At 34.8% G+C, this 11,360-nt stretch overlaps 1 protein-coding gene and 1 long non-coding RNA gene across 7 annotated transcripts in view; one reads left to right on the top strand and one right to left on the bottom strand.

Annotated features, from left to right (window-relative positions):
- The window catches only part of LOC110264270, a 3,429-nt gene extending 1,894 nt beyond the window's left edge, over positions 1-1,535 (bottom strand). The window contains exon 1 of the long non-coding RNA XR_002350130.1: positions 1,228-1,535. This is a non-coding gene — a long non-coding RNA (uncharacterized LOC110264270). The remainder of the gene's footprint in view (positions 1-1,227) is intronic.
- Positions 1-10,940, top strand: part of LOC107609450 — a 13,812-nt gene extending 2,872 nt beyond the window's left edge. For 2 of the 6 annotated variants that reach the window (XM_021106013.1, XM_016311436.2), the window contains 2 exons: positions 1,580-1,760; positions 1,862-2,367. In XM_021106013.1, the coding sequence (XP_020961672.1) occupies positions 1,580-1,760; positions 1,862-2,059 (379 nt within the window). In that variant the 3' untranslated portion in view covers positions 2,060-2,367. Of the gene's footprint in view, positions 1-1,579; positions 1,761-1,861; positions 2,368-8,613; positions 9,086-10,921 lie in introns of those variants that run through there. The other 4 variants (XM_021106014.1, XM_016311437.2, XR_002350127.1 and 1 more) reach the window with 4 other exon arrangements.

Raw genomic sequence — 11,360 nt, 5'->3', positions numbered from 1 at the left:
TCGAAGTTTAACGCAGAAGTTTGGACAGTGACTTTCCCACCTTTTAAAGCCCCACTCTTGGTTTGGTGTACAAGAGTCATCTCCATCTCTTACGGCACTTTCATTTCTTATTTTGCGTTTATCAATTAAAGTAAGTCTTTATAAATTTTCTTTTTGATAAAAGTAAACGTCACTAGAAATAAGCGGAATAGTTGTAAAATAAAACTTTTGGTTGCCGTATTGTAATTTTTTAGGTTTTAGAATATTTCGTAGTCAATTAATAGGTTTTAAGATTTGGGTATAAAAGGAAATATTTATAAAACTTTTCGAAAGGATCCGGCACACTTACTGATTAGACAAGGTTCGTATCCAAGTAATTCGGATACGACTTGGTCGAGTTAGAAAGTATGAATGATTTGGAGTTTGTGTTGGGTTAGTGCCGGAGTCCGGGTTCGTTAAGTTGGTTGTGGGTTAAGTGGTGTTAGGTCGGTTAGTCAATGTTTGTGTTCATTACTCTAAGTTTTTGTTAGTTCTCGTTAATGTAGTTCATATCGTTAATCGTTAATTTGTCCTAATAAGTGAATCCGTTTGGTTAATGTTATATGTGTGGGTTTGTTATAGTGTATCTACGTATACTACTTACAGATCAGGATCATGTCCGGTGCTCGAGTACACAGCCAACCGACGGGCGTTAGGGCTGTAAATAGGCCATTGTTCATCAGAGCTAAAAGGGTCTTTGCTAAAAGGCAAGGATTTATTTACGCGTATATTATTATCGGCGAGTAAACCCTGTCGGAGACGAATGACGTCCTTTTATATATATATGAGACGAGACGAGACCCCTTCGCCTTTTACCGACATCCATTGAATCAAAGGGATGTCTTCGAGACACAACGTAATTCGTTGATTATATATATTTATATTGAGACCCAACGTAGTTCGTTGATTATATATATATATATGTTTATAGAGAAATGAGACGAGGCTAAAGAGAAAAGAGACGTAGAGAAATGAGATGAGATCAACGAGACAAGAGACATAGGGAAATGAAAAGAGATTAATGAGAAAGTAGACATAGATATAATGAGAAAAAGAGAAATAGAGAAATGAAATGAGACCGACGAGACAAGAGACACAAAAAGATGAGACGAGACTAATGAGAAAAGAAAAATAGAGAAATGAGAAAACATTAACATTTATACGTTCGCCCTGTTTTGGGTGCGGGAACGGTTGTTAGAGCATATGGACGAGCGATTAGTAGGCTTTCTTTATGGTTTTAATTGCTTTCATAGAGTCCCCTCGCTCTTGTCCTTTGAGGTTTTATTTTAACAGAGGGATAGGTGTTGTATTTGGGTTTATATGACTTCTTATGTATAAGAATTACTATTAATAATACTTATGTGATTGTTATTATTATTTGCAATGTTTATCCTTGATACATGTCATTAATGAATAAAAACAAAATTTTCTGGCATTTTCTTAAAACTGAAACGAGAAATCGATACAAAGGCTCAGTAATTAAGTAGTTAATATTAGAAAAGGTCACGTAACGTTCTTTCTAGTAGAAATACCCTGACTTAAGCAAGGTATTTTGCTGAAGGGTTGTTACAGTTACAACACTCATTGCGACTGATGCTGATAACTTGTTTCGAGGTATCGAGCGATCATTGCGAGCGCAGCATGTTCTAGAAGGCCAACATGTGGAATTTGAGACTTATATGCTGGAGGAGAAGCTGCGTATTGGTGGCAGGGGATACAATGACTATTGCAACAGGATGAAGGTAACATTCCTTGGGATACTTTCAAGGACGAATTTTGTAAGAAATATTTTTTGAGAGAAGCTCATAATGCTAAGAAAATGGAACTTATGCTACTGAAATAGGGTAACACAACTGTTGCAGAATATACACATAAGTTTGATGACTTGTGTCGTTTCTCCAAGATTTGTCAAGGGAATCCTGCTGACTTTGAAGAATGGAAGTGTTTGAAGTTTGAAGGAGGCCTTCCTGAGGACCTAATGAGTTTGGTAGTTCGGATGGAGATACGAGTTTTGCTGAGCTGGTTAATAAATGTAAGTTAATAGAAGAGTGTGCTAAGAAGGTAACTGTATTTAAAGCGAGTTGACACGGATTTCCATCAACGAACTATAACAGTTATAACTGGAAACCACAAAGGATGAATTTCGAAACATCTGGTGTGCTACAACATAGGAACTCGCTAGCTGGTAATATTCCTGCTCGTCCTACGGGTGAGAATAGACGTAGATTAAAGCAAGATAATGGTGAACAATTGGTGCACGAAATTGTGATTCACACTTTTCACAACTCCGCACAACTAACCAACAAGTGCACTAGGTCATCCAAGTAATACCTTACGTGAGTAAGGGTCGATCCCACGGAGATTGTCGGCTTGAAGCAAGCTATGGTCATCTTGTAAATCTTAGTCAGGCGGATTCAAATGGTTATGAGGTTTTGATAATTAGAAGATAAATAAAACATAAAATAAAATAAAGATACTTATGTAATTCATTGGTGGGAATTTCAGATAAGCATTTGGAGATTCTTTGTTGCTTCTGAACCTCTGCTTTCTCATTCTTTTCTTCCAATAAAAATACCAGGTACGGTTTCTGCACGGCTAATCTTGTCGAATTTCTCATCTCAGATGAAAAATACCAGGTACAGCTACCGCACGGCTAATCATCTGTCGGTTCTCACTAGCGTCGGAATAGGATCTCTCTATCCTTTTGCACACTGTCACTGTGCCCAACATTCGCGAGTTTGAAGCTCGTCACAATCATCCCTTCCCAGATCCTACTCGGAATACCACAGACAAGGTTTAGACTTTCCAGATCTCAGGAATGTTGCCAATTGGTTCTAGCCTATACCACGAAGGTTCTAACCTCCGGATTCGGTCCGTGGATTAGAGACCCAAGAGAATATACTCCGGCTGTCGTCTAATGACTATGTTGAACATCATGTAGACCGCTTGTGGTTGTCAGGCACGCGGATCTTGGCTAATCGAGTAGCGGAGATAGCGGGTGATTGTCACGGGTCACCCCTTCATTCTGACTTAACTGAATTAAGTACAAGAATATATCTTGGAGAAGTAGTAAGCGTGAATTGAAAGATAAACAATAGTACTTGCATTAATTCATGAAGAACAGCAGAGCTCCGCACCTTAATCTGTGAGGTGTAGAAACTCCACTATTGGAAAATACATAAGAGAGAAGGTCTAGGCATGGCCGAATGGCCAGCCTCCAAGTCCAAGGATTCATGCGAATACAATAGTAAAAGGTGCTATTTATACTAGACTAGTTACTAGGGATTACAGAAAATAAGTAACTAAGTGCAGATAGTGCAGAAATCCACTTCCGGGGCTAACTTAGGTGCCAGTTTGGATGTTTAACTCCAGTTCTGGTGCCAGTTCTGGCGTTTTACTCCAGAAAAGGGTCTCTGGCTAGCGTTTAGATGCCAGTATGGGCCATCAAATCTCGGGAAAAGTATGGACTATTATACATTGTTGGAAAGCCCAAGATGTCTACTTTCCAACGCAATTAAGAGCGCGCTAATTGGGCTTCTGTAACTCCAGAAAATTCATTTCGAGGGAAGGAGGGTCAGAATCCAACAGCATCTGCAGTCCTTTCTCAGCCTCTGAATTAGATTTTTGCTCAGGTCCCTCAATTTCAGCCAGAAAACACCTGAAATTACAGAAAAACAAACAAACTCATAGTAAAGTCCAGAAATGTGATTTTTGCATAAAAACTAATAAAAATATAATAAAAAGTAACCAAAATATATTAAAAACTACCTAAAAATAATGCCAAAAAGGGTATAAATTATCTGCTCATCACAACACCAAACTTAAATTGTTGCTTGTCCCCAAGCAACTAAAAACAAAATAGGATAAAAAGAAGAGAAAATACAATAAATTCCAAAATATCAATGAAACTTTGTTCCAATTAGATGAGCGGGACTAGTAGCTTTTTGCTTCTGAACAGTTTTGGCATGTGACTTTATCCTTTGAAGTTCAGAATGATTGGCATCCATAGCAACTCAGAATTCAGATAGTGTTATTGATTCTCCTAGTTCAGTATGTTGATTCTTGAACACAGCTACTTTATGAGTCTTGGCCATGACCCTAAGCATTTTGTTTTCCAGTATTACCACCGGATACATAAATGCCACAGACACATAATTGGGTGAACCTTTTCAGATTGTGGCTCAGCTTTGCTAGAGTCCCCAGTTAGAGGTGCCCAGAGCTCTTAAGCACCCTCTTTTTGCTTTGGCCCACGACTTTAACCGCTCAGTCTCAAGCTTTTCACTTGACACCTTCACGCCACAAGCACATGGTTAGGGACAGCTTGAATTAGCCGCTTAGGCCAGGATTTCATTCCTTTAGGCCCTCCTATCCATTAATGCACAAAGCCTTGGATCCTTTTTTTTCCTTGCCTTTTAGTTTAAAGGGTTACTGGCTTTTTCTGCTTGCTTATTCTTTTTCTTTCTTTTTTTTTGCATTTTTTTTCGCAAGCTTTTTCTTTTCACTGCTTTTTCTTGCTTCAAGAATTAATTTTATGATTTTTCAGATTATCAATAATAGTTCTCCTTTTTTATTATTCTTTCAAGAGGCAACAATTTTAACATTCATAATCTTCACTTAAAAAATATGCACTGTTCAAGCATTCATTTAGAAAAACAAAAAGTATTGCCACCACATCAAAATGATTAAGCTAATTTCAAGATAAATTTCAAAATTCATGTACCTTTTTTTCTTTTTCAGAAAACATTTTTTTATTTAAGAACGGTGAATGATTCATAGGACATTCATAGCTTTAAGACATAGACACTAAACACTAATGATAATGTAATGAAGGCAAAAACATAGACAAAACATAAAGCATAAAAACCGAAAAACAAAAAATTAAGAACAAGGAAATTAAAGAACGGGTCCACCTTAGTGACGGTGGCTAGTTCTTCCTTTTGAAGATTCTATGGAGTGCTTGAGCTCCTCAATATCTCTTCCTTGCCTTTGTTGCTCCTCTCTCATGGCCTTTTGGTCCTCTCTGATTTTATGGAGGACAATGGAGTGCTCTTGGTGCTCCATCCTTAGTTGCTCCATGTTAGAACTCAAATCTCCTAAAGAGGTGTTGAGTTGCTCCCAATAGTTATGTGGAGGAAAATGCATCCCATGAGGCATCTCAGGGATTTCTTGATGAGGAATCTCCTCATGCTCTCATTGAGGTCCATGAATGGGCTCTCTTGTTTGATCCATCCTCTTTTTAGTCATGGGTTTGTCCTCTTCAATGAGGATGTCCTCCTCTATGACAATTCCAGCTGAATTGCATAGGTTACAGATGAGATGAGGGAAGGCTAACCTTGCCAAAGTGGAGGGCTTGTCTGCCACCTTGTAATGTTCTAGAGGTATGATCTCATGAACTTCTACTTCCTCTCCATTCATGACACTATGGATCATGATAGCCCGGTCTACTGTAACTTCAGACCGGTTGCTAGTAGGAATGATAGAGCGTTGGATGAACTACAACCATCCCCTAGCCACAGGTTTAAGGTCAGGCCTTCTCAATTGAACCGACTTGCCTTTTGAGTCTCTCTTCCATTGTGCTCCTTCCACACAAATGTCTTTGAGGACTTGGTCCAACCTTTGATCAAAGTTGACTCTTCTAGTGAAGGGATGAGAATCTCCTCTCATTATTGGCAAGTTGAATGCCAACCTCACAGTTTCCGGACTGAAATCCAAGTATTTCCCCCGAACCATTGTGAGCCAATTCTTTGGGTTCGGGTTTACACTTTGATCATGGTTGTTAGTGATCCATGCATTAGCATAGAAATCTTGAACCATTAAGATTCTGACTTGTTGGATGGGGTTGGTGAGAGCTTCCCAACCTCTTCTTCGAACCTCACGTCGGATCTCCGGATATTCACTCTTTTTGAGCATGAAGGGGACCTCGGGGATCACCTTTTTCTTGGCCACAACTTCATATAAAGTGAATTTTAAAAGTTAAAAGTTAAAAAGGGGTAATTTTCAAAAATATATTAATAAAATAAAAAATATTAATAAAATATTAAATATTAATATTAAATTAAAAATAATATTTGAATAAAAATAATAAAATAATACGAAAAAGACAATTTTTCGTAAAAGCTTTAGAAAGACAACTTTAAGCATAGAATCTCATAATTACCTTCATAAAATACTTAGGGAGTGGTAGTAACATATTTGTGAGGCAAAAATAAAGGAAAGATAAAAAGTTAAAGAAGAGATGAAAATCCAAGAAAAAGAATGTAAAGTTTTAATGACAGAATCTAACAGAGATTAGCGAACGAACTAGGCACAACATAGATAGCTCTTAAGTTGCGCCTACGGTTAGGTATAATATTAAAAGTTAAACGGTTTCAGTATAGACTTAATGAACATATACTTGGGACAGGCTAACTATTCATTGAAATTTACATAATTTATAATACATACGTTAAACAGAAAAACCAGAGCAAAATATAGAGACAAAGAGAGAAGAGTACTCAGAGCAGAATAGAGAGACAAAGAAAAAAGGGAAACAGAGCAGAATAAAGAGACAAAGAGAAAGGAGAATCAGAGCAAAGTAAAGAGATAAAGAGAAAAGAGTAATTAGAGTTGAATAAAGAGACAAAAAGAAAAGAGGTAATTAAGAGAAGAATGAAGGAGCGATGCTTAAGTAGCAGTAACAACAAAGATAATGTATCAATTAAAGATATGTTTATAAAGAAAGTTATTTGTTTGCCACAGAAGAGCAGAGTGATATTTGTTTGATTTCTGTCACAATAGAGCAGATATTGCCTGTTTGTTTGATTTCTACCATAGTAGAGCAGATACTGCCACAGTAGAGAAGTTTGTTTTCTACCCACTTTCCTGCCACAGTAGAGCTGAGCCTACCACAGAAGAGTAGCTATTTATTTGTGCACGGGTTGGAAAATCATATCCAGAATAACATGGATTCGTGACGGGATAATGTCAGGATGCAGGTAGACAACCGACACATCATCTCATGGCCTGCATAGGACAGATATGCATCGTATTTGGTTGTGTATTTCCTCTGATATGATTGTTGTATGAATGTATGCTTTCTTTGTATGTATTCTATTCTCTCTGTTTGTGTTATTTTCTTGTATTCTTCTTAAACAGGTCAAGGCCTGGGATGTTGTATGTATATAATTATTATCTAGCTATATCTATAGGTGTTCTAATTAGACATCTATACTCTAATAAAGGCTGGATAACTGAACGTCGTTAACTGCTTGAGATGCTTATAAGTGTGGTTGATTAGAACTGCTTTATTTGTTATTATTTTTGAACTGGTAATGAATGATTTTGTTTATCAATTCCGAACGTTTGCAAAAACGTTTAAAAAAAAGTACCTCGCAAAATAACTACGCTTTTAACAACGAATCAGGCTCATATAATAAATAATAGATAATAATTAGGAAGACAAGTTGGTAGCGCTCAGTTTTTAGTATGGTCATGACGTACCAGAAATTGGGTCGTTACACCACTTGGGTCCAGTTTACATATATGACCCGTTGGCTTTTTTTGGGCCCAAATTTTTAAGATTAGTGTTTTAAATCACACTTTAGATATTTTTACTCTCTACGTAATAAATCCTAAATTTTTAATCTTTCTTACTAAAAATTAGTTTTCTCAACTGTAGTACTAGACAGATCTCAGCCGGTACTGGCGGTCAAATTTTTATTTCGCATTTTTTACTCAAAAAACTATGTTTTCAGACTTATAAAAATCCATTGAGTCCAAATATCATACCAAAATTGCCAAATTATGATTATTATATTTTTTAACCATTTTCTCCCATCTTAATTTATTTCTTAATTAACCTATGGTTTGACTGGGTTTTACATCAAAATCTTTGTACAAAACGGCGGGTTTTATTTTTGTAAAGGTTGAACTTGTAAAGGTTGACCCATTTCTTGTAGAGCTATCATATTCTATCTGTGAAGAAAATGTAGTCTTCGAACATGATGAATTCTTTTATTTTTTGTACTTTCTTTAACACTTTTTATTAATTTTATTGTTTTTATATTCTTTACTAACTTTTTAATTCTGATTATTTTCTTATTAATTTTTTCTATTTCTACTGTTAAATCGAAATATTAGTGGGCTATTTCTCCAACTTTTATTGATAGAACTATCCTTCTCATTTTCATATTTCTTCTAACAAGTTTTAAAGATTCAATCTTTTTATGAAATATCATTATAGCAATAACATAGTAAGATAATAAAGAAATTTCAGAGATGAATAATACTTACAGAATTGGGCTTGTATTATTATTTGTTCTATAAAAGATATAATCGTGGAGATGATTACAAATATTTTAGAGAATTTTTTTAGTAAGAGTGTATGAGAGTAGAGAGTTGTTTTGGGCTTTCAAGTTTTTGATGCCTTGAAATGAATTAGACCTGCATTATTTATAGGCCACAAGTGATTATTATTTTGCTAATTTTTTACTATTTGCCGACTGTACTGTTTGCTTTTATTGTTTGCCGACATTTACTATTTTGCCGAAATTTATTGTTTGCTTTTACTGTTTTGCCGACATTTACTGTTTTGCCGATTCTATTACATTTCAAAAGGGTCTTGAGAGTCTTGAAAGTAATGAGCCAGACTGGATTGGACTTCTTCATCTTCTCCAAGAGGCACAGCTTGGATTGCTTGTAATGAGTTCTGGATATCTTCTTCTAATGTTGCTACTGCTAGGGCTGCCATAATTCATCCCTTCTGAGCTAAAAATTGGATCTCCTTTTTATATGATATTTGTTCACTAGTAGTGCTTGAGGCTGTTATTGCAGGACACTTTTGTGATGTCGTCAATCATTGATCAATAACTGTTTTTCTTAGCAAATTTAGATCATATTTGTTCCACCATTTTATTTTTATTACTCTTACTAAGTATTGTATACTTGGACATTCTTCACAAGCTGTTGAATCATACTCCCAGGTCATAATTCAGCTTATTCCCATAGGCTAAGCTGGCTTCTTTCGAAAAGAAGGCCTCTAATGGTCCAAAGGTTTAGAACCATGATTGGAACCATTTCGGGAATTGTAATGATATCCCTTTCCTGAACCAAATGAACCAGGAATGGGGACTTGGTGATAAAAATAATATATGATTCCATTCTTCTTGGTAATCATAATAAGTATAATTCTAAGGTTCAAATTTTAATGAGAAGTTCTTAGACTGATAAGGGGGTAGTTCCCAGACTTGTAAAGGTAGTATTTTGAGAAATTTTATTTTTGAATAAACAGGCTGTTTAGTATTAGGATCTCTATAGTAGGTTAGTTCAATATATCCTGTATCTACTAATATAAATTCATAAAATTTTTGGGTTTTTTGTAGGTTTATAGGAATGTAATAAAAAGTGTTTGGAAAAATGGTTTTATACAGTGTCTTTCTATCTTTTTTGAACCATTCTTTTTTTATGGCTAATATTTTGATGTGGTTCAATTTTTCATAATGTGGAAATTATTCTTTTAAGGGATGAGTGCTATAAAGGTCTAATGGTTGTAGTAATATCAATTTATTGCTGGTAGTAATTAAAGAGCTCTTACAAGGTAATGATGATGATGGCATTTTTACAACCTGTTACATAGTCAAAGGTCTTAAGGATAATTTTTTCTCTTTTATTTGGTCTAAAGGTTGACCATAATCTTCAGTGGAGGTTATTTTTTGATCCAATAATCGTTTGCTGGTACAGCAGTAATAGGTAATTTTCTTTCTTTTATTTGGTCAAAAGGTTGACCATAATCTTCACTGGAGGCTGGTTTTTGTTCCATTCTTTCCCTGCAAAAATCCTCTAGTAAGAAAGTCAGGGAGTGAATTTAATTTGCCTTTTATGTGTTCAATGGTAAAATCAAAACCTAATAGAATAGCCTGCCATCTTGCAAATATTTGTTTTGAAACCAGATTTTTAACATCATTTTTTAAATCGCTAGGGGCTGCTTTACAATGAGTTCTTATCGTAAATGTCTTACTGAATAAATCTTCTTAGAATTTTGTGATTAGTATTTCTTTTTTGGCTGTTGCATAATTCTTTTAGGCTTGGTTCCATATTCCTGAATGGTATTTCACTATTTGTTTAAGAATTCCTTCGTATCCTAATTTTGATGCATCTGTTTCTACGATTAATTTAGCCAATGGATCTAGTATACTTATACAGGGTATTTCTTCTACCGCATTCTTTATTTTTATTATTATGGAAGCCATTTCATCTATCCATGGAGGTGGATTTTTTCTTAATCTCTTATAAAGAGGTTCACAGGTGACCCCTATTCCTGGTAAAAATTCTGCTGCATAATTTAGACATCCTAAAAATCTTTGTAATTGTTTTTTGTCAATTATTTCATTTTGAAATTTATCCGCACATTCAATGGCTCTTTTAATAGGCATTATAGTCCCTTGATAGAATTCATATCCTAAAAATCTTACTTTAGTTATAAAAATTTTCATTTTCTTTTCTGATAAAACTAATCTTCGCTCTTTTATAATATTCATAAATTTTTCTAGATCATATATATGCTGATTTATTCCCTTTGAATATACTAATACATCATCAAGATATACTATAATAAATTCTATATGAGGATAAAATATATTATTCATTATTTCTTGGAACTCACTCAGAGCATTTTTTAATCTTTGAGGCATTACGTTCCATTCATAATGGCCAAAGGGCACTATAAAAGTTGTTTTATATCTATCTTCCTCATTTACTGAAATTTGATAATATCCTGATTTTAGATCAAATTTTGAAAAGATATTTTCTTTATTTAATCTTTTAATTAAATCACTTTTATTTGGTAAAGGATACCTAATCCATTTTAGTACGTTATTAAGAGGTTTATAGTTAATAACTAATCTTGGAGCACCTCTTTCTATTTCAGATGCTTTCATCATATAGAAGCCTGTATAGCTCCATGGTGACTTTGAAGGCCTTTGATAGTGAAAATTATTGTCGGTCTAGAAATTTCTTAGTAGAAAAGGAACTTCATTGTAAGCATAGTTTCAAACCAACTAATAACTCTCAATCAAATTTTAATATATTGGTTGTCAGAAGTACAAATCCCAATGAAAAATAACCAAAGTATTCATACCTCGGGTCATCTCTGACGGAGGAAAAATGTCGGTAAAGAATTTCACAAAAATTATCGCATTGTAAGTATAGTTCTAAACCAACAAATTATCCTCGATTAATGTTTAAATTGTTTGTCACAATACAAACCCAATAAAAATAAACCGAAGTATTTAAACCTCGGGTCAACCCTCAAGGAATTGCAGGGAAGTGTTTTTACTATTGGTTATGGAAAAGTATCTTTTTGAGTT

This window comes from Arachis ipaensis, chromosome B07, assembly GCF_000816755.2.
Source record: "Arachis ipaensis cultivar K30076 chromosome B07, Araip1.1, whole genome shotgun sequence".
NCBI classification, from domain to species: Eukaryota; Viridiplantae; Streptophyta; class Magnoliopsida; order Fabales; family Fabaceae; genus Arachis; species Arachis ipaensis.
This window is presented reverse-complemented; position numbering and strand designations above follow the sequence as displayed.